Source organism: Candoia aspera, chromosome 5 (assembly GCF_035149785.1).
Source record: "Candoia aspera isolate rCanAsp1 chromosome 5, rCanAsp1.hap2, whole genome shotgun sequence".
Taxonomy (NCBI): Eukaryota; Metazoa; Chordata; class Lepidosauria; order Squamata; family Boidae; genus Candoia; species Candoia aspera.
Window position 1 is genome coordinate 32,653,957 of NC_086157.1, and position 25,074 is coordinate 32,679,030.

The window sequence follows — 25,074 nt, forward strand, 5'->3', positions numbered from 1 at the left end:
ATGGGGTACTCAACACATAGCTTTTAGATATTTCAACTGCACTGCTTAAATGAAGCTTAAGTCATGAGAGCAGCAAATCTGTGCACCATATAACAAATGACCTTGGCTCTGAAAATATTGGCAGCAGCTGGGACACACTTACTACTTTCATGATTAGCAAAACTCAGAATGGTGTTTGAGAGCTTATAGGTCTGGACAGGGACTTTGTTGTTTGTTCCAGGTCACTGCGGCTAGCAAGGAAGCATCTAGGTGTTTAAATACTCTTGATTTGATCAATGTCAAAGCCATTAATTTTCCAAGAGTGATGGCAGGTGACAGTTCATTTGGAGAATGCATCTACTTTAGTCTTATTGTAACTGATGACAAGTTGCTCCCCTCTGCAATAATGGGCAAGAGGACAAAGGCTCCGTCTCAGGCTCATTTATGTTAAGGAGAAGATTGCTGCATTATCAGCATATAAAGGTGATGAAACAGGTCTGCTGCCTAACATGAAGGGGATGAAATTTAAATTTTGTCAGATATTGTACTAATTAAGTAATATAAAAATTAAAGAGCAAGCCTTGCTTCATCCCTTTGAGGACATGAGTTGAGTTTGAAAGATGACCCAGACGATCACACTAGACCAGCATTGTTTTCTTCATAAATGTCATACCAATGACAAAAGATGTCTCTCAAGAGAAATAGCTGCCGATTTCTCCCAGAGTTGTCCCTGAGACTGAGTCACATGCCACAAAGGCAGTACAAGGGGTCTCAGGCAGATTGTTAATGTATTTTTCTGTTAATGATGAAGATGAAGAATGAGACACTAATCAAGCGATGACCCTCCTCCCTGAAGAATGAGACACTAAATCACTGACCCTCCTCCCTGAAACAGTCTTGCTCCTGCACCAGGATGTTATCTGGCACCAGCTAGACAACCAGTTTTCTATAAAGTGCTTGGATGCAGCTTGCTCATTACACTCAGCAAGCTGATGGGTCAAATGTTTGCTGGGGTTCTTCTTATGTCCCTTTTTATATATTGGAATTACAGAAGAGCTACTCAAGTCGTGAGACAAGAAATTCGTAAAGAAGAATCTGTACGGGTGAACTATCAAGTCAGCACTGGGGCCCAGCAATCCATGTTCATCTTTAGCACTTCTGCCAAAATCAGATTACAGGTAGTCCTCACTTAACAACCATCCATTTAGTGACAGTTTGGACTTACAACGATGCTGAAAAAACCGACTTACAACCAGTCCTCACACTTACAACCGTCACAGCATCCCTGCAGTCACATGATCATGATTTGGGCACTTGGCAACCAATTCACATTTATGACCATCACCCCTGGGTATGTGATCACCATTTTTTACTTTCCCAGCCAGCTTCTGGCAAGCAAAATCAATGGGGAACATTCCTTGCAGATGCAGCACGTTAGCTCTGAAACTTTGATCAAATTGGTCTTGAATCCATTCATCTGTGGTCAAACCACAACTCTGAGAGCCATTTGGATCTCTGGATCTTAGGTGGAATCTGGGTCTGAATGCTGTTAATTACACAGGACATCTGAAGTAATTCAGAGGGAATTATGATTGAAGGGAAGGGTGATGTTTGTAAATGACTTGTTATTTCATTATAGCTGAGGTGAGAGGAATCCCAAAAGCAATTTATAACTTGGCAGTGTTTTGCAAGCTGCAGCATTTTAAGAGAAGGTGATTTAAAGCAAAGAAGCATCATTCCTCCTCCTCCTTACTTTGTTAAATGAGAATGCCTAACTTTTAAAAGGAACCCAAATGTCAGGAACTATGCAAAAGTAAGGTCATCCTTCCAATTAAAATAACCATAATCATAATTCTTGGGGCAAGGAGTTGCTAATCCTTAATGGAATAATTTTCATATATAATCCTGTAAGGTTCCATCACTGTTTTGAGATAAAAATTAAAATGTAATTATTAACAGTAGTATATTCCTTGCCTTCCTTAATTCCAGTGAAAACATTAGTTTTATTCATGGAACTGATTTCATTAGTTTCATTGATTATATAATTTTATCATTTATCATGTATGGGATCATAGTATCATAAAGTCTTGAGAACAACAGCTACATGAGTTCATTTCATCATGGAATCTCATGCAAATAGTCCCTAAAATTGGGTTAACTTGCACTGCATTATTTTGTATCCACAGATGTTGATCTAGAGGATGTGCTGATTTTCTATCACTGGAATAAAAACACTGAACACCTGGCACTTTGAATTGTGGATTTCAAATAAATACAGTATGATTGAAAATTGATATGACAGAATGACTGAGAAACTAAGAGTACAATGCTAAACCCACTTGTTTGGGAGTAATTTTCACTAAACTTACTGAGATATAGTTTTAAATAGACTTGTGTTAGTTTGGGAGTAATTTTCACTAAACTTACTGAGATATAGTTTTAAATAGACTTGTGTTAGTTAGGCACCAATATTAATTATTTTCATATTGTAAAAGTGTTAATATTATTTCTTCTCTTCTGTCTGCAAAATAAAATTTGCATTTTACATCAGTGGTTAAAAGTAAGTTTCAACCTTTCTAAAGGTGTGACTTATATACATTTTTGCCTTGCAGATTAATGTTTCCTGGGGACAAAAATGAAATACTAGAAGCCATATAATTTCTTTATGATGTTGAAATAAATCATAACTGTGAAACAGATTCTTTTATTCCTGTCCAGGCAATAATACTACAGGAAATATATGTGCTAAAGCTTCACACTGCCAAAGACTGCTCTCTTTCATGTTATGCTGAAGAAGACCAAAGACTTGTGTTACCTGCTTGGGAGGAAGCAGGATCTGTAAGTGTTGCAGTGCAACTAAGTGGATGGGAAGGAAGGAAGCTGTCCAGACAAGGAAAGTTTTTGGTGGTTAGCCTTCTGGAACAGATTAGCTATTCCAAACTCCCAAATGCCCAGACTAAACAACCTTGCAAAGGACCAGAAACTGTTTTGTTCAAACACTGGAAATATAGTATGAGAAACCACTCAGACATTCATTGGACTGTACTTTACTGTAAAATCTTCCATGCTTAAAAATTCCACAGCTATGTAGTGATTCTTTCTTTTTCTCTATAGTAATTACCAATAGCATAGTTTCCCGGCTGGTGGTGCTGACGGGAATAAACTGGAATTACTGATTGAGACCAAACAGATGTAGCAACTCTGTTCATGTACGCAAAATGTATTAAACTAGTTCAATAATACATTCAGTACATGAAAGCAGTATTTAAGCAGATCAGAACTGCAGAAATGGAAAGCTCTTCTGTCTTTGATTACTTACCACAATTGCTGGTCATCCAGTTCTGCAACAGTATATACCCTCTATAGTTAGTTATTATATTTATAAACATTAGGAAAGTATTTCTTTTACTTTATGAAAGTGATCTTGGAGCCTTTGTATGATGAACATAATTAAAAAGAACATATGTCATTTTGTCATCCTTGAAGGAGGACTCTTCTTGATATGGAGCACATTGAAATTATAAGAGATTCTGCCAAACTCTAACAGGTAATCCTAAAGTGTTTTGGACAATGCCTTTGAAAGATGCATGTGCTAAAGGACTATTACATGGAAAAGCAAACTGGGATTTTGTTGTGCTTTGCCAATACAGTGTTTCCACAATTAGCAAACCTACAAAACACTTCACCATCTCATCTAATTTCTCTTGGAAGGATATTTGTGGCAGCAGCACATATACATATTCTACTCCATCTTCGACCGTAGAAATAGCTACAAGTTTATTTAATTATCATTTAATTATCAGTCAACAGTACACTTCTCACGGCTTGTTTGGCCAGCTAAACAATTTTTCTTTCTAGTGAGTAATAAAGAGAAGAAAAGTGACATTACAAAGAGACATGTTCCCTTCTTTGAGGGAAGGGTCAAGCAAAGACCTATAGAACTCCTTTTTCATAGTTGCAGATACTTTATTTTATTTCCTGAAAAATAAAGTCCAAAGACTGTAATCTTAAGTAACTCTACGATATAAGTTTTTATGTCATGCCAAGAGCCAATCCATAGATGTGTATGAATCAGCATCTATGACACTGCTGAGTTCTGCACATTTTCCCTAGCAGATAAACTCTCAGCTGGAACTTTCTTCAATAGGCCTGCAATTCTGATCAAATAACTTGCAAAAACCTAGACGACCAGGTTTTTGTTCTGGAAACCTCTTTCTACTCTATGGATCCCCTATGATGGCCATGGAAAAGAACATTAGTTATTACCACAAAACAAAAGTGCTTTGGGCATCTGAAAATCAAACATTGCTAGATGTGGAAGAAAACTTTGTTACTGAAGTGTTGCTATCATCTAATCAATTTTTATCCTGCCTTTCTGCCCAGAAGCTTCCTGCATTCTCTGTATCAAGAAGAGTCCTCCTTCAAGGATGATACAGGTCCCAAGTGATACGTGAAACACTGACTTATGGAGGAGGTGAGGGTTAGGTATGCACTGTCTGATATTCCAACAGCAGAAGTGGCTACGAGGTTCAGAATCCAGAGAGACTAGGCAGAGAGGTGATAGCTTCAAAGGGAGCTATCAGTAGTCTAGTCAAGTGCAAGTGCTTGTTCCTGAATAAAACTCTGACCAAATGCCCTTGATGCTCCCACTCTCCTTGTAAAATTACATTTCCAATCTCCTGATCATCCTTGTTGACTTTGACCAATACTGAATTTAGTGAAACAATTGTTTTCAATTATCTAGACTGAGACAATCTAAAATTGCATTTACCTTTTTGGCAGCCCTGTCACTTAACTGACTTATATTTAGCTTGTTAACAACTACAATGTCATGATCTTTTTCACAAGTACTCTTATCAAGTCAGGCATCTCCATTCTATATGTGTGCATTTAATGTATTTTTTAAGTAAGCAACTATTACATCAAAATGTAAATCAAAAGCACACTTATTCAGAATTAGTCATCTCAGAATAAATGATTTTAGCATATTAGCAGGTGCGTACGCCAAGGAACATGTTCAGGCCATCCATCAAATTTATATATGAAAAAAATGGAAGGTGAAAGGTCCCCTGTGCAAGCACCGAGTCATGTCTGACCCTTTGGGGGGACGCCGCTTTTGCGATGTTTCCTTGGCAGACTATAGAGCAGGGTGGTTTGCCATTGCCTTCCCCAGTCGTCCCCCAGCAAGCTGGGTAGTCATTTTACCAACCTTGGAAGGATGGAAGGCTGAGTCGACCTGAGCTGGCTACCCGAGAATCCAGCTTCTGCTGGGATTGAACTTGGGTTGTGGGGAGAGTTTTGGTTATACTGCTGCCTACCCCTCTGCACCACACGAGGATCTGCTGAAATGTATGTATATGTATGTGTATATGTGTATAAGTGTGTGTATATGTATATATATGTATATGCATATATTTCATCCACATAGAAGGGCAAAGAGATATTCAAGAATACAGGAGGCTTTCTTCTGGCTCTTAAACATCTTTTGAGCAAGTTTTCCAGCAGCTTTCACAGTCTCCTACACAGAACAATTAGGACTAGAAACTTGAATGATGTTCAATGTTACCATTACTGCACAAGATATACTCTGTAATTTCATACTTCATTCTATAAAACAGAACATACCTCCCTGTTTCTTTCATTAGTAATTTATTAACTAAAAAGAATTAGGTTAGCTTTCTTAAAAATGAAACTAAAAGATAGACTAAGAAAACATGTTTTATCAACCATTGATATATCTAAAAGTATATTCTTAGGCAATGCTTGTGAAAATTGATATCAGGATCTATTTGGCATGTACTGTAGCTTGCTAATAAAAAAAAGTGGAGGGAAAGCTCTCTTTCCCAAATATATTTTGCACATATGCTAATATTTTCTCAAAATCAGATTCAGGAAGTATAACTCTATTGTGAACTAACAAAAATTAAATGGCTACACAGTCTTATTCTTTGTTACTTTCTTCATTGTTTTATGATCAACTGTCATTACACATTTCAGAAAATTCTAAGTATAAGAGAAGAGTTACAAAATTGTGGATATAAAAAGGACAACGAATCGCCTGTGAACTCATAGATGTGATGGATGCTCTAATTCCAAACTAAGCTCTGCTTTCTGACCTTCCTGCCGTTTGTGTTATTCTTTTCTACAACACCAATGCCAAAGTCGGGACATTATCTGTGTGAAGCCTGCCAAGTTCAATAAAAGACTTTCTTACCGGTTCATTTACTCCACTCCAGTGTATTATCAAACTGTAACAAACGCAATAATAAAAAGCCACCTACAAATATAAACCAATTAAAGGTCAAACTAGCTTCAAAGCAAATTTTCAGGGCAGATGAAAAACTACAAAAAGTTAAAAGGGGAAATACAGCAGGGCCATATTGTGATGGTATACCTAAGATTTGAAAGGCTGATTTACATTTAAATATACAACTCCAATTCTTATTCCTTAATTACTCATAATTTAAATGAGTATTCTTTGAAGTACACAAATCTATAGCAGATATGTTCCATATTACATATTTAATCTGTGGCACCATTCACATATCCAAGGGATCCCTTAATTCTACCAATACTATTAAATAAATTATGTTAACCATGTAATAAGGTACAAAGTAAAACATATTTTGATCACCATCATCTAAACACATGCATCTGAGCCTAGATACTTAAAGTAATATATAAGATAAAACAATAAAATCACTAAAAGTAATTGTAGCAGTAAAAGTGCAATTAAATGCTTAGAAACAGACTACAAAAAAATAGCACAAGTATAAAAGATCTAAAAGGCAGCTGAAAATTATTTTATTTTAATAAAACAAATATATAACTCAGCACAAAGGTGCAGTAAGAATTTATTCAGGGGGAAGTGGTACACAACCTTTGGAAGGGCTGACTCGTAATCAGCTGCCAAATCTCAGCGTGTAAAGGTACAAGAAGCAGCACTTCTGAAGATGATCTGAAGACACAGACAGCTCATAGAAGAAGCTTTAGTCTTCTGGGTTCTTCAGATATTGTGACCCTAACTGTGAATGGTTTTATTAGTCACAATCAGCACTTTAAATTGAGCTTGGAAACAAACTGGGGACAGACACAACTCAGGTGAACAATCGATCATAACATCTACTTTCAACTCATATTCTGCCTGCCATATTTTGGACTGTTTTCAAAGGCCCTGAAGTCTCTAACTGGCAGGAATCATTAAGTTAGAACAGGAATCACTAAAGATACACTTCATCATGCAGATACCAATGTGAATCAATAAAAACCATTCCGAGTCACAAAGAACACTTGTGTTTCTAAAGACAAGGATGGATCAATTAACAACTCCAAACTACAAACCTGATTTTGAAACTTCTTACAAAAGAGTTTCCACACCAGCCTTTCTCAACCTTCTTGCCCTGGAGGAAAGCTTGAAATATTTTCCAGGCCTCAGGGAACCACTGCACATTCAGGCCCAAATAGAGGCCAGAAGTTACAAAATTATATCCGTTTCATGTGTAGGCTGGTATATATGGATTAACAGTGCTCTTAAACTGAAAACAAAGAATGAAACTTACCTCTTGACCGAATTAGAAATAATTTTTTAAATAAATTGTGATCTCCCAGGGAACCCCTAGTGACCTCTTGCAGAACCCTAGGTTCCACGGAACCCCAGTTGAGAAACCCTGTTCCGCACTATTAATCTAAAGAGATGATTACTGATTGATTAGATTGATACATACATTTTAGAGGTTCCTGACTCCACAAGACTCTGGAGGGCCTACAACTTTAAAAGCAAGAAAGCAATGAAACTATAAGAAAAAAGGTATGCACGTCTGGAAGAAAACAGAAATTTTAGCACTTGCATCATTTCAACTAATTCAGATGAAAAAGAAGAGATATGGCTGTATGTTATCAACATACCAATGCAACTGGACTTTACCCAGATGACCAAAGTCAGCATTTCAGACAGATGCTGAACAAAATGGAAGGTAAGATTCAATCTTGCAGGACCCCAATGTGCAAATGTCAAGAAGCTGAATTGAAAAAGAGAGATCCAAATTTGAATGAGACCACTGCAACACTGTTTTGCTCACTCCTGATTTAACTAGCTTTTCAGGAACATGCCGTAAGCAGAGTATCAAAAACTTCTAAGAGATCTAAAAGAAGCCACTACGTCACACTTTTCCTTTTTCTCTCCCAACATGTCATCCACTTTACAACCAAAGTGGTGCTAAAACTAAGCCTAAATTTTACATGAAGGACAAAAGTTTCATGCAAGAGAACTTGGGATCTACTGGTCATCTGTGCAGAGTGAGTCGCCATGCTTAAGAACTGGTTCTTTCTTTGCAAAAGTGTATGTATTCAGGTGATAGATACTTTATTTTTCTCAGAGAGATCCCACGGCCAAGTGCAAATATATAGCTTGGAGGCAGGAAGAAAAAAAAATCCTTAAAACTCTTCTAGAAACACCTGCAGCTGGTACATAAGCATGCTAAAGATAACGTACTGCATGTAGGGCAAAGAAGAAAAAACCAAGGAGGGGGGCTTCTTTCAGTCCTCCAGGAGACGTTGCCAGGGAGAGAAACCACCAGACCCACTGTTGACAGAGAAGGAGAAAGATGACCAGGGGAGCAGGAAGCCCCTGGGATCCACCGCAGAGGAGCACAAACGAACCAGGGGACACCTCTAGCAGTGGAGGAGAAACAGAACCGAAGTAGTCCTGGAAAAGGCAGGCTTGGACTGAGTACCATAGCAATGCAAAGCTCTCAGCCCTTCAAGGTAGCGCAGGTCAGGAAACAAATACCACAAGGAATACTAGAACTCTATTAATATAGGTTATAATAAGAGAATCTTGAAAGCCTGCAAGGTTTCCCCTTTCCTCCCTCTTAGACCAAAGGTGGGGTAATGTTGAGTTTCTTTCTCATGCCTCCTTGCTTTCCTGGGCTAACTTCACGTTTTTCCTAACAGCTACCTCCTATCTTCTTCATCTCGTTGCTCCTCTACAAAACCCCAATTGATTGAGGGAGCCAGAGAAAGCTTGAGTACAGGGTGGGGGGCATAGTCTCTTTATTTTTCCCTTTCAACAGAGTAAAGCAAAGTAAAGCAATTAGCATTCCAAAGCTAACACCTTAGATAAGCAGGTGAGGAAAGGAGGTGAAAGAAGTACCGTTTGCAAGCTAAGAACTGTTAAGATTTTCTTTAGGACTTCACTTTCACTGTTAGTTATAAAGACACAATTTCTTTGTTATTATTGTTACACTCACTTGTACATACACTCAAACTACATCACCTTGTTAATGTAAACAGTTGTAAAAAGGAATAACCAACACCTTAGTTGATCTTTTGGTTCTGTGTGTGTGTATCAGTTACCTACCTTACCTACCCTCCAACACTGTCATGCATTTCAATACAAAAAGTAGTAAAAATATATATTGTATTTTCAGTCAACCTAATTAATTAACAGGGACACCAGTTTTATCACTGGGCACGCTAATCACCCCACAGTTTTACAGTTTAAAAAATCCTAATACGAAATGTTGCTATGCAAAAGACTGCCAATCCTGTATTTATAAGGAGCCTGTGCAAGCCTTCGGTCAGGCATGACATGGGCAGGCCCCCTGTGGAAGCCAGGTGCCTGACCCACCCTGCAGCAAAAGCCAGAAGGGCCACGAAGGGCGGTTCCCATGACAGGAGGGAGAGGGCAGAGGTGTCCAAAGCGGGGCTCAAATGATGAATTCACATTGTGCCATAACAGGGCAAGTCCCATCCCTTTTGTACTGTGATGTTGCACACCTGTACAAAAAGGGAGTCACTTGCATCAGGACGCATACAACAAAGCTTTCATAATTTTTCTATTATTGTTTTATTTTTTATTATATAGTGAAATACAAACAACTATAACACTAGCAAAAAAAAAGGTAGTGTTTACGCAATACAAATAATTGCATACACTACAGTGATTAAAATAAACTAAACCTAAAGGGGGAAAAATCATGCAATATTCATTTCTATCAATATGGAATTACTTCAATCCCGGGTGGTGTTTCAAAGGGCCTTCAAGACCTGGCTCTTTGCCAAGCCTTTGGCAAGGGTGAGTGAAGCCTCCTTTGGATTGCATGGGTTTGTTTCTTTTTGTTCCTGCCATCTTTACCCTTCATTTTTATACATTGTTTTTTTTCCTTGTTTTTAATTTTTAATTTGTAACAGCTCAGTGTTTTTGGAAATTGGGCAGCATATAAATTTAATAAATAATCATCATTATCCTTAAATTTGCATTAAATTGAGATCATAGAGAAACATATTGCTTCATCTTATTTTAATAATACAAAGACTTTTCTAAAATAGATAACTGAAGCCATTCCTTAATATTGGCAGAATAAGTTTCTCTCTATTGATGTAAGAGTCTCCTCAGCAGAGTCAAAACTCTTCATAAAATGACACATTCAATATATTAGGAATATAATTTAACCTCACATTAAATATTAAGCTATATTTCTCTCCAAAATTGTATTAACATATAGTACAATTTGAAACCAAAAGGGAGTTATGACCACACAAGACCAAATAATAACTTAAAAAGTCCACAAATTTCTTAGAATACCAGCAAAAAAAAGTAGTATGTTACCTTTTCTTTGAAGGGTCTAATAGCTACAAAATAATATTTTCTGATGCATTAAATCATAAGAAATAAATTTTACATTTTTAAAAACATGGATCCATTGATATTCCAAGATTGGATATTCATTCTGTTTTTAAATGTCATATAAAATTGAAATATTGGTTTAACTTCAAGCGCTGTATCTCTGAAGATACATTACAATGGCAGTTACCTCTGAGGCTGATAAAGGATCTGTCCTATACTGTTTTGTCAGTGCATGTTTCAACTATATATATTGCTGAATTTGAAATTCAGTTTCTCAGTGTTTTTAAAACAACTACTACAACTCAACAGATTTAAGGTGTTTATTCCTTGTTTGGCCCAGGTGTTCTAGTAGAACATCTTTCCTGCTATTTTCACACTAGATATTTCTACCTCTTCCTTCCCCTTCCTTCCTTCATTACGGCTTTTGAGCTAGAAAACACAATATACATCAAATATGTATATCAGATCTATCTACATATACCTAAAATCTATAGATATGAATAAAAAGCACAAAATATAATAAAATAACATAATAATAGAAAAAATAGTGGTGACCACCAAGATTAGCATTAGTCATCAGTTGTAAGAGGGACAAATAGAACATATAGAAGCACAGAATCAGGCACATCAAAGCCCCAGTCAGACAGAAGACGTGACAAATAAGCATTGTACTCTCTGCCAGGGTATTTCTTTAGAATGGGATAGATGAATTTCATCCAAGATTTCCAACAAAAAGTACAACAAAGGAACATGTGGCTCAGAGACTCCACAGAGCTATCCTCGCATAGGTCTATGTGCTGATATAGAGGAAAGTTTTTATAATGCTCCCACAGGTCTGTGGAGGGTAATGCATCCAATATGGCCAGGGTGAAGGCTGGCGAAATTTCATAAGTAGGATAGAGGAGAGATAAGATGATGGCATGTGCCCATTTGGAAAAAATCCACGGATTGGTTACCAGATTTAGACTTGTTGGAAATCAATATCCCAGACATGGTGCTTGACATGCCTTCTGGTATTTTCAAACCCTGATGGGCAGAGGGTTTTCAAGCTTTAAAATTACTATAACGTCAATTTCTCGTGTGATTCTGGATCAAAACCTAACTGCTTACCTATTAATGGGCAAATACTGCCTAGCAGCTTTCAAGGCTTAAAATGAAAATCTCTGTTTACCATCCTTGCATTCTAAAACGTACAGGCTCACTCTTTAAATAGGCCCAAAGATGGTGATATTCAGAACAGTTCTCATGCCACAAAAATAAAGATATTAAATTAAAAGCCCAACCTGAAAACCTGGTGGGTTAAAGCTCTCTTCAGCATAAGGCAACCTCAATTTGGCCACAGATATTTCAGGGGTTTGGGCTCTCTATAAATTCTTTCATTAGTTTGTCTATCTTTGTAAAGTATCGATTAGGGATTAATGTTGGAATCCCTCTTAAAATATACATTAGTCTCAATGTAATATTCATTTTAATTACATTCATCTTACCTCAGAGATTCAGTGGAAGTTTTAATTATCAGGTTATATCTACTGAAATTGCATCTATACCCTTAGACGTATTTAATTCAACATATTGTGACATATTTCAAGAAAAATATAAAGCCAGGTATTTTATAGAGTTTGTAGAAATTGTAAATCCTAGTTTCTTGCAGTAGTCAATAGATATAAACACAATAGATAGATGATAGACATAAATAGTAGACTATAGAAGATCTCTTCTATTTCAATATTCCCCCCAAATTAATAATTTGCTGGTCAGCTGATGCAGAGGGCAAAGGGAACTGCCTTGATAAAAGGGGCATGAGTCTGGGGCAAGAATGTAACAAGAGTAAATGTCTCAGACAAGCCCCTTCCTAGTTCAACTAAGATAAAGGGCAGGAGGGGGGGAAACACATTCTGTTACTATAACTTTACAATAAAAGAGGTACTGACTATATGGCACTGGTTTCCTAGTCTGATCTACCTTGAAGGGCTGAAAGTTACAGATGTCTCCAGTTTATATAACTGAATACAAAATTAAAAATGGTAATTAAATAGATTTTTAGTATTTAACTAGCCATCATTAGCATGACTTCCAGATATAAAATTGTGTTGTTTTTTGTTGCTTCAACCAGTGATACAATAACTTTCTCTCCTGATTCCCAGTAGTTCTGTTTAATGAATTTTAAAGAATATTCAAATTGTTCTGAATTTGCCAATTTAACCTTCTCTGCTAAAAAATACTTGATATAATTCATTTGTGAAGGGTTTAGCATAGGACAAAAGTAAATCTTCAACCATTTTATATGTATTGCCGTACAAGATTAAAATCTATAAATCTTTTTTCTGCCGAAACAATGGCAATGATGGATCCATGAATAAATCCCTTAAATGCATTCCAAAGGATTAAATTATCATATTTTGGAAATATTATGTAAAGACCTGGCTCTCTTGAGAAGTCTATAATGCTGGGAAAACTAAAAAGAAAGAGAAGAGAGCAACCAGCAGCAAGGTGGATGGACTCGATTATAGAGGTGATAGGTGCACCATTAGAAGACTGGTGCCATATGCCCATGTCACATTCTGGTCCCCTGTGCTTAACCCAGTTAATAGACTTTCAGAGGCCTCTCTGAAAGCCCAGAAGTTCTCTGGTGCTGCCCTCCACTGCAGGGAGCTTGTCCTATTTGATTAGTCTGCCCCAGGCAGCAACCGGAACCTATTGGGTTCCAGGAGGAGCTAGGGGTCTGCTGCAAGGCCTGATTGATGCTCAGGTTATAACCTGGAATAAGAATGTGGTGGGAGCCTCAGATTGGATCATGCCCATGCAACCTCTCTTCTCCCGTGGATCCTGGAACTCCCGCTGGTTTACACAGAAGTTGAGAGAGATGAAATGGGTGAAGAGAACCTAGAGCACCACTGGAGGTCAACAAGGATTGAACTCAACCAAGCATGAGTTACACCTTAGGGCCTACCTCATAGTAGCAAGGTTAGTGTAACATCTGCCCTCTTTGCATCATGGATAGCCTTCTAATAGCCTCATTTAAGGTAACCTGGGCCCTCCTGAGCCACCTTCATCATTTTATGAGGCAGATCATTAAAATAATATTATAACCAAGTTGTTAAGGAAAACTGGAGAGTTTGGAGAATTACTCACCATTTAGCTACCTATACAAGTAAGGTTGTCAATAGGATCAGAGCAATGTAAAAGAAGGCAGCCAACCAGAAGATGATACTTTCATCATTTTTATGAAAGCATTGATTGGATCCTGTGAGTGCCTCAGAGAGAGGGTGTGCCCACAACAACAAAAAAAAAGAGCAAGACAGATCTTGCCCTTGCCTGTGTTAGTGCCCACATCATTCATGAAACAAAAACTGTGTCAGGACAGAAAACATTACCTTAAAAATGGAACAGCCAAAGATGACTAAGCTGCCTCAGCTATGGCCTAGATTAAGATAAGGCAAAGCCATGAGGTCATGAGATAATAAAATGGTTACCAGGATATGTTTATGCCACAATTAGGAAATGTGATGATGAGTCCATGGTAAGCTAGTTACATACAGCGTTGGAGTTCTGGGGGAATGCTGATAAATATTGTCTTAGAGGCTTCTATTTTTTAAACAAATCCATACTTCTTAAACCAGAAAAGAGAAAAACTATGTTAACAATTGCTCTGAATTAAACAAATATTTAGCTTCTCAAAATGTAGTGTAGAGAAGAATCTGAAACATATGTTATTTTGACTTGGCAGACCCTTCTCCTTTATGCCTCCCAATAAATGATAAGGACCTGAATCTGTGGCAAAAGAAGGCATAATAGGAAAACAAATGTAAATAATCTCTTGTAAATCTTATGGGAAATCCACAACACTACAGGTTTGTACAAAACTGCATTCCTCAGACACAATCATACACTCTCTAAATCATTCATAGCATGATTTCATTTTGTTTATAGTACTTATCCCAAAAATCACTTTAAATGGTTTTGTGATGCCACTTCATCTCTGTCTTGATATTCACACTTAGCATTCTCTTCTGGGTAATAAAAGCAAATGGAACACAATGTTTATCCCAGAATGTTTATCCATTGTTCATTAATGACTCCTAGAACACAATCACCAATACAATAATGCTGGAATAAATGGATTTCTATGAAATGAAATCTATCTTTTATACTGCTAGCTAGTGTCAGCCAATTTTACAGAATTAAATGCAAATAAAATTTTCAATCAAGATTTGATCCTAGATAAGTGTCTTGCCTGGACATGCATTGGTGAGACCTAGCAAGAAGTCATATTAGGGCCTATGATGGCACAGCTGACTCCAGCTAGATACACTGTAGACAGGAAAGTGGAATGCTTCTGATCTATATTCACCAGATCTCTTTATCAAACCACCTTTGCAAAGTACAGGTAGTCCTCGCTTAACAACCATTTGCTTAGTGATGGTTCGGATTTACAACAGTGCTGAAAAAACTGACGTATGACTGGAACTCACACAACCGTTACAGCGTCACCGCAGTGATGTGATCATGATTTGGGCACTTTATTATTTTTTATTATTTATTTATTATTCAAATTTTGTTACTGCCCATCTCCCCCAAAAGAGGGGCTCTGGCAACTAGTTCACACTTACGATTGTCACAGCATCCCATGGTCACATGATTGCCATTTTCAACCTTTCCGGCTGGCTTCTGGCAAGCAAAATCAATGAGGAACCATGTGACTCACTTAACGACCAACACCCACAATGATTCGCTTAATGGCTGCCGCAAAAAAGGTCATAAAATCAGTTTGGATTCATTTAATGACTCTGATCATTAAGTGAGGACTACCTCTATATGGAAGTGACATTTTCTTCCAACTATAGATGAGAGATTCTAGTAAAAAGTGAGTTTGATTTACCTTGGGATGCTTTATTCAGTTTATTCAGCATCTGATATTTGATCAATTTGGTCCAGCTGCTATTGTGTTTCTCAAGTTCCACAGTGGTTAAAGGTGTTAGAGGAATTAATTTTGGGTCCTAGCACACTAATATTTTTTATAGGAAGTCGGTATTATTTATTTATGGGACTGGAATAACAGACATTAATTTCATGTCCAGGCAAACCAAAGGAAGATTGTATTAAACAATGTGAAATTAGCTTTCTGATCTTAACATGTGATTAATACCACAAAAACATACTTCTGTATATTTAAGAAACTGTTCAGTAAGGGTTGGCTTCAATCACCCTGTTATTTGTGTATTTAAGATTTTTATGCCACTTTAATCCAAAAAGACACTAAGTAGTATACAATAAAATAGAAATAAGAATTAAGCACTATCATAACAATATAAAAATTGTAACCAATGCTGAACTTTTATCCCATATTCCCATTTCCTGGTACCTGTCCCACTCAGATTAGTCAATTTCCAAAGGCCTACCAGAAAAGCCACTACAGAAGGTTTTGAAAATAGGATCCACACTCGCCTTGGAAAGCAATGTATCCCATAAGACAGGAGCCCACAAATGCCCACAAGTGTGCCTCTTGTCATGATTTTTTATAGATAGAGACCTTCAGGTTGCATTGTCTGCTTTTAATTTTGTCCTATTATTGTTGCATTTGGGGCAAATTCAATAGGATTGTTAATATGACTTTGGATTAATCACTATATCTCAAATATGCATAAGTTCTGCTGGGCTATATCGCCAATATTTGGAAACTATCAAGATATCAAGAACTGTGAATTTCTGGTTATGGGAACAAGGAAGAATTTTCATACAAGACTGAAAAAAGAAATTATATCTGATTTCTCACAATGGAATACTGATAGGGGTTGAAGTAGGATTTTTTTAAAAAACAAAAAAGCAGGACTTCCAGACAAGATGGTCAAAGTTTTGAGAGCTATTCTGCATAAAACAATTTCCAAATATCGTTTTATTTTTATTTCTTTGGGGTCCCAAAACTCTTCAGCTCACTGACTCCTTCATGAAGTTTCAGATTGTTCATTGACCCCCAAACATTTACTATATGAAAATAATTTAATATATACTACTTTAACTAATAGAACTACAAATAATAATATCAACCCCCTGGATAGTCCCATCAACTCTTGGGGATTGGTACTAACCACTTTGGGTAACCCTGGTTTAAACCATTTTGATAACTGGACCCTGCAGTTTCATTCCCAACTGAAATTTGGAAAATATTTTTTTTAATTTGTGGGGGAAGTTACCAGTTCTGGACATAATCCCTGCTTCATAATATAACCCTAACCCTAACCCTTTATCACCAGTTACTTCTGCTCTAGCTGCTTCTGCCACAGTTGCTGTTTACCTAGCTCCTTACAGATAGCCTTGTCATATTTCAAATGAAAGCAGGAAAAGGCAGTTGAACTTCTTTCAACTGCACTTTATGCTAATGGCAGTTATAGATTATAACAATAGGCACTGTATTTTTGGGGTGCCATATTAAATGTTCACAACATCTTCATGTGCATCCTTTATATAGGAAAAATTGGGAATACAATAAGTATGAGAAGAGTATATCATTTTATCTGTGAACATCAAGAGTTTAAAAACTAAGAATTCCAGAGATAGATTAATTAATTAATTCAATTTATATAGCCACCCATTTCACATTCGTGATTCTGGGAGGCTCATAATTAAAACCACACAAAAAAAGCAATAAACAAAATACAGATAACAATAAAACAATAACCCTATTAAATAGATATTAAAACCATAAAACGTAATCAGCGGGAAAGTGCAAGCCATGCATCAATCAATACAATCATCTAGCAGGCTCCATACCATAACCAGATCCCCAGGCACAATGACAAAACCATGTCTTCAGAATCTTTAGAAAGGCAAGTAGGGTCAGGGCCAATCTAACCTCCGAGGGGATGATGTTCCAAAGGGAGGGCGCTGTGGTGGAAAAAGCTCTCCTCCTGGGTCCCATCAGATGACTCTTCTTAATAGATGGGACCCGTAACATGCCTCTTCTGCCAGTCCTGATGGGACAGGTAAATGGAACTAGGGAGAAGCAGTCCCTGCCATGTAGGGATTTATAGGTCATTACCAGCAGTTTGAACTGAAACCAGATGCAAATTGGCAACCAGTGCAGCTCATGGAACAGAGGTATAACGTGTGCTGATTGAGCAGTGCACATAACTGCCTGCATTTTGCATCAGTTGCAGCCTCCAGATGCTCTTCAAGGGCAGCCCCATGTACAGCATGTTACAGTACCAGAACGGAAAGGCCTGAAAACTCAAAGTCTTGATAGGGTTGACCTGAAGCCTACTGTTCTCCATCCAAACCCCACAGCCTCCAGACACTCAGACAGGGCATCAACATCATCACTTCATTCACCAGGGGCAGAGACATACAGCTGGGTATCATCAGCTTACTGATGATATCTCACCTCATGGCAATGGATCACTTCACCCAGTGGTTTCCTGTAGACGTTAAACAAGAGCAGAGTAAGTACTGAACCCTGGAGAACCCTGCAAAGCAGGGGCCAAGGGGAAGACCTCTTGTTCCCAATCAATACTAAACATGGCCCCAGAGGAAAGAGGAGAACCAGCACAATGCAGGGCCAACCACCCCCAACCCAAGTAGATCTGGAAAGTTCATAGGTTCATTAAAATTGTGGTATTTATAAAACTACACTAAATGTGCCTGATAAAAACTAATTTCATATATTTCTAAGTTAAATATATATAAACATATATTAATAATCTTCTTTCCTAACCTGCCTTTCCCACTAGGTGAGGCTGTTTCCAAACCCAGTTTTAAAATATACATATAGTACATTTATAGGTTGAATTATCTTGTTACAATAAGTTCTGGAGTAAAGAAATAACAGTTTGACTGTTCCATATAGGTCAATACTGAATGTACTGAAAGCAGAAACTCCCCAAGCAAGATTTTAAAAAGTCTTATTCTCTGGAAAGCTGAATCCAAGCAGACATAGCATGTACTGGATATGTTAATAAACTTTAGGGGAATGGCAGGTTGGCAGATTATTTGCCATAATATAAATTTCCACAACAGCACAAAATATGGCTCCAAATATGAACTGACTGAGCAAATAAAAGCGAAACTCATTTGTCTGCCTCAGTTAATGGAAGAAAATAGAGCAGTAAAATAATTCCACTGAAGAGTCAAGAGTGATAGAGCTAAATCTTAATCTAAGGCGTAAATACCTTAATGCAAAGCTTTCTCATGACTATTGAACCCTGGAGACTAACCCTCTACATGTATTTATTCCAAAGAAACATCAACACTTACATCAACACTTACATTTTTTTCCTTTATTATCTGTTATCTTTAAAGACAGTCATCATTATCTTTAAAAAGGAATCTTACGTTGATCATTAACTTTCATTTGTCATACATCCATTCAAACAAAAATAAAGTTTACTTATAGCGTGTATGAGAGCAATACATTATTGTTAAATCCCTGCATATCAATGTGTATTGAGTAATTATAAAGGCATTATTTTATGAAACAAAAGATTTAATCCCCATGTAGACTTAATGTATTCTATCTGCAAACTCTGGGAATAAACTTCACAAGATTTCACTGAATCTATTCGAATCATTTAATTTGCAGCCTTGAGCCATTCTTGAATTATATCTGTCTAATATAACCAGTTGGGAAGTTAGCCAAGAGAAGCACTGAATCACTGAATGTCTTGGAATTAGTTTGCATCTTAGATAAAAGTTTAAAAATGAAAAGGATATCCTGTTGGATTGCAAGCATAGCTATTATGTTTGAGGACACTATTCCAGTATGCTTCACAATCACAGAAAACCAGAATCTTTACATAATGAGCATCTTTTAAGACCACTTACATACCAATTTTTTTTCTAGATAGCAGCATCCTAACATTGGAAGGAATAGTTTAGGGCTGCTAGTTCTAGACTGCAAAAATCCAGGTGATCACTAGATAGCAGCAAATAGATACAGGAAACTCCTTCCTGCCATCTTAGCAATTGTGCAGATATGTGTAGCCTAGATCTGGTAGTCCCAAAATAGCTAGAAGTGTTATCACATCCTTTTAATAGAGGGCTTTATAACTCATGAGCCTCAAGCTTACTATCATTCATCACCATCTAAGGCTGTTGAATAACCTTCCTGCTTTTGTGAAACAAAGAATGAAAGGTTATAAAGCTGATGGCTGATCTCAGTATATATCTGCTAACTGTATTCAGTCGCGTGGGTCAACATCTGTACAGTACAGCCCTACCTGAAACTGGAGAGAAATAAAATAATTTTGATTCCAAGAATATAAAAATGTTTCCATATTTTAATCATAGCAACAATGACAAACATGTACAAACTGCTTTTGGAAAGCAGTAAACACAGAGCTGTTTCACAGAGTTTTAATCTGTATTTTTTACCATAAAGTTGTCATCAATAAATGGACACTGTGGTGGGTGAGCAGTTCTATGGATTTTATGTTATGTATGGATTTTATGATTTTATTGGTTATATTGTAATCCACCGGGAATCTTTTGGGAGTCTGGCAGTGTATAGAATAAAAAAATACGTTTCAGTGTGAAAATATTTTATATGACATATCTCAGTAATTCCTATACTTAATAAATTCTATAAAACTTATCAGTATAATCCCAACATGAAGATGGAAGAATAGAGACTCAGTGGCTTGCCTAAGATAATTTAGTGATTGTGGCTAGGGTGAGATGGAAAGTATGGTGAAATTATCTGCACTACTAAATCATCATTCAGAAACAGTAATAATCTCTTCTACTTGGCACTATAGGTTAAAGGTAAATTATTTCCCCTCCTCCACTGGAAAAAAACAATATGTGATCATTCACATAAATAGAGGTTAGGTTCTTTATGAACAAACAAAAAATGACAACTACAGAATAATATTCCTGAATAACACAAGCTTAATAAACATTGCATATCTTTCTAAGCACATCCTGTTTTTCCAGTGCTTCCCTTACCTAAATGAAGCACTACAATGCAAATAAAAATCCAGAGCTTGTTACTGCTTCCTTTAATATATTATGTCAGATGAATGCTAAATATATCCATTAAACATCATAAGGCTTTAAAAAATGTTGACATTATTGGATAAGTAGTCTGTTAAAAATGAATACTTTTTAGTATTGGCTGAGGATCAAAAGTTTTCTCCTCAATATATTTGTTAAATTATAAAACAGAATAGGATTTGGAATTTTATTTTAAACATGAAATATCAGCAATAGCAACTTGAGCAACCTGGTTAAGGAAAGTTAACAGGCAGATTATCAACTGCACATCTCAGGACTGAGAAGCAGGATTTTCTTAACAATGTCACTAACAACAGCAACACCACCACCACATTTTTGGTCACTGTCAGCTATAAGATACAGACATTTTTAAGGGGAGTAACCTACAGTGGCTAAACTAGTTAACCTACCTGTACTTTATGACCATAAGTGGATGGCTGATAAATTTTCCCAAAGGAAATTTTAATTACTTAATTCAGTACGTTTGTTTTGAGAGTTGGAATTGCTCATTTCTTAACAGATACACAGAACCATAATATAATGAAATCAGATCATAGTATAACTTGCCATTCTGAGATCTGTTACCAATTTAAGCATCCATTACAAATGCTTATTGGACCAGAGATAAAAATCCTCTAGCGGCTGACATTCTACTTCCCCTGGTAGGTACGGTAATTCCACATTCCAATATCCCCTCATTACTTAGTCCAAGTCAGTCTACACCTATGTTGCAGTAACTTCATGTAACATTCTGTGTCCTTCTTAAAAACGGATTGGATTGGTAGGAATTCAAAGAAGGTATCAACTACGTTTAAAGCACCACTATGAAGTTAATTTCTTACAAATGCACAAAGAATGGCTACCATCATGCAAATGAAAAACAGCTTCTTAATTTAACAAACATCCCACACAGCACAATAATAATTTTGTACTTGGTAAACATAATAATGCTACTTCTACCATTCATATTTCTTCCCATGGAAGTGAGTGAACGGTTAGGATGAATTCCACTTTTCAACAAACCAATTAGTATTTATTCCCAGCAAATTATAAAGTAGAGTAAACATTTATTTTTTGGTGTATCTCCCAGAATAAATATTATAATTTGGTAAAATATCTGCTCTTTACAATGACCAACTTTATATTTTGTATTGTTTAATACATGCAAGGTGCTCCATTTAGTTTTGAGGAAAACATGTGAAATAACTAATAGTAACCATTGTAAGAACTTTATCTTCTTGTGCAGCCATAGTTATATATTTAACATTACTCCGAAGTTCTTTTGTTGTGAGGAACCTTATAAGGATCAGAAATGCTGTACTGATTTAAAAGGTAATGCTGTGAAATCACTTAGAAGGCTGAACAAACAATTTCACTGAATCATTTACATTAATGAACTCATTAGCCTGAAAAAGGGAGAAAAATGCAACCATACATTGTGACAGCCATGAAGAAGTTATTTTAAAAGTGAGGCAAGGGTGTCACTGCAAACAAACAGAGGTTTTTACCAACTCTTGTCACATGTTATAAACCAGTATGGACAAGAAACCAATCATTCTTGCACACAAAATGCTGATTTTTGCTATAGCTTCTAGCAATATCTCTTGATTGTGGCCATGTTTCAGAGCCCCACATAATGAGATATGAAGATAGTCCACCTGGTACATGGAAAAACTGGTCTGGGTATGTGATGATTCAATAATGTTATTGCTTCACAGGAACATGGGAAGCTACTTTATACTAGATCTTGTTTTTACCTTCAGCTCAATGTTACCTGTTCTGACTAGTAGGTGCTCTCCAGAGTCTGAAGAAAAGACAGATCTTTCCAGTCACCTGCTGACTACTTCTTAAAACTGGGATTAGAGGAACCAGGGAACTTTTATTTATGTAGCATGTTTTACTAGAGCTTCCTATACCAAGTGCCTATTCAGCCACGAAGTCCAGTATTTGTGTCCAGCACTCAACATACTGAATTTTATTTAAGGCATTATGGTTTTTATGTAAGAGTCAATGAATTCACTTACAGCCACTGCTCCTTCAAAGAAAGAAATGTTGCCCAGACCGAACACTTTATCAATCACTTGCCCTCTGAAGTGCCCACATTAGAAACAAGCAATGACATGTCCTTATGAAAAACACTTATAAAAGGTAAACTACTTCAGGATTTGATTATCCATTGTACAATAACAGAAACATAAAGAACAGCTTCAAACAGTGTAACAAGAAAAGGGATTTTTGAAGGACTATTGCACAGAACTGTATACTCCTTAGAACAAAGTATGAGTAGGGAAAAGGGGAGTCAGAAACGGCGACAACTAAGCTAGTGTAACCCTACATTCTGCTACACCACCAGCAGTTGAGGGTCAAAGCATTTTAGAAAAGCAGAAGGTGGCTTATGTCACAGAAACAAAGCATCTGTAGCTGAGTACCATCACTGATGCCAAAGTGAATCCTCTACGCTTCAATTTAGAGAAGTGTTTCTCAACCTCAGCAACTTTAAGATGTGTGGACTTGAACTCCCAGAATTCCCCAGCCAGCATCTTAAAGTTGCTAAGCTTGAGAAACACTGATTTAGAAAAATGGATTTTTGGCAGATGCACTTCTTATTGGTCTGCAATTCTGAATCATCATAATTTGAACCTGCTAGAGCAATTTTCAAGGAAAATTGATCAGGACATTCACAGAGCTGGGTGGAAGCTCTCAAATGGCACAGAAAGCCATGAAAGGAGACAGGAGTTCCAACCTCCCATTGCATCTGGCTCCACTTTTGTCTCCTGGTGACGATTTCTGAAAGTAAATAAAAACAGTTTCTCACAACGTGCTTTCTATAGGGCCGTCTTTGCACGACATCTACCATCCTCAGGATTGCCACATACCCTGCATCTGTTCAAATTATCAAAGTTACTGAGAGGGCCAGCGAAGTTGCAGGAGCCATCCCAATATGTAGTCACCCTCCTGGATGCGAAGGGCAGAAAGAGGTTTCTATGGTGCAGAGTTGGAAAGGTAGACACAAACAGTATTGGAAAGGGGCGTGGGTGCGCGGGCAGCCCGCTGGCTGTGGTGCCGAGCGCTTCTAGGGAAAAGAAAAGAAAAGAAAAGGGGAGAGAGAGAGAGAGTCGCCTGGCCCCCGGCGACTTACCTTAAGCAAGGCGCTCCGGCTGGCGGCGGCGAGTTCCCTCAGGCTGGCGGCGGCTGAAGCCGCGGCAGCGGCCACGCTCGGAGAGCCGGTGGACGTGGTTGCCACCGCCACGGGTTGACAACCGGGGTTAACAGGGGGAACCACACTGCTTCCTCCTCCTCCTCCAGCGGCGGTAGGGCCGCCTTCGCTGCCGCCGCCTGAAGGGCCAGCGTTGCCCTGGGATTTGGGGCTGCCGGGGCCGCAGTTGCCGCCCCCGCAGCAGCCGCCTCCAGCGCCGGCGCGGGGTCTCTGTCGAATGCCGTCCAGCAGGCGGACAAGCAGGATGTTGGCGGGCAGCTCGTCCACGCCGCAGCCCACCAGGATGCGGCACTCGGGGCACCGCAGCTCGTGGCGGGAGCTGACAATGCTTTCCAGGCAGCGGCGGCAGAAGGTGTGCTGGCAGGGGAGCACCTTGGCCGTCGTGTCCAGGCGCTCCAGGCACACGGAGCACTCCAACAAGTCTAACAACGACGACTCGTCCATGGCCCCTCCGGCGGCGGCTGGTGGTCCCTCGCCGTTGCCCCCGCCGCCGCCTCCCGCCGCTGCAGAAGCCGCCCGCCGCCTCCGCCTCTCCTCCGCTGCTCGCTTCTCTGCGGCGGCAGCCTTGGAGGAGCACAGCCAGGACGCCCCTAGGAGCATTTAGACCAGCGAGGGAGGCCGCTGGAGAGGCGGCAGCCCCAGCACATGGCGGCCGGAGCAGTGGCCGCCGAGCCCAGCCCCCCTAGGGCCTGTCAACGAGAGCCACCGAGCGGAGGGCGGGGATTGGGAGCGCGGCTCTCTCCCCGGCCCGCTTTCCTCCCCGGCAGGCGGGCAATGGCTCTCTGGGGTGGGCGGGGGCTGCCACCCGCTCCGCGCGCTCCCCTCGTAGCCGGCTCCCGTGCCCCCAACGGAGAGGCGCGAGCCACCCCTTCGCGTTTCGGCAGCTCCGCCAGCGAACGGAAGCCCGGGCAGAGCGAGGAGGACGCTGCCTGCCTGCCTGCGAAGGTCGGCAGCACCTGCTCCCTTCGCTTCGTGCTCGCCTGGCTGTCAGCAACCGCGACGGGGCGCGGCGCGCCTGAGGCGCAGAGTGCTGCGCTCCCTCGGCACCTCCGTCTTGACCCGAAGGCAGTGCCAGAGCCAAGGGCCGGGTGGCGGGCGCTGGAGAGCGACTGGTCGTTCCCTTCTTCGGGGCTCGGCGGGCTGCCTTCCTCCGTCGGTCCTCCTAGCGAGCCGCGGCTGTCTCGCTCTCCCACCGCTGCTCCCTGTTGTGTACGGCGAGAGCAAGAGCAGCCTCCACCCGCTGGGTCTCGCGGGCTCCCATCTTCCA

The 25,074-nt window shown here is 39.0% G+C and overlaps 1 protein-coding gene across 1 annotated transcript in view; it reads right to left on the reverse strand.

Annotated features, from left to right (window-relative positions):
- SH3RF3 (SH3 domain containing ring finger 3) overlaps positions 1–24,407 on the reverse strand; it is a 238,748-nt gene extending 214,341 nt beyond the window's left edge. The window contains exon 1 of the mRNA XM_063304905.1: positions 23,730–24,407. Within this exon, the coding sequence (XP_063160975.1) occupies positions 23,730–24,407 (678 nt within the window). The remainder of the gene's footprint in view (positions 1–23,729) is intronic.
- Positions 24,408–25,074: the final 667 nt, after the last annotated feature.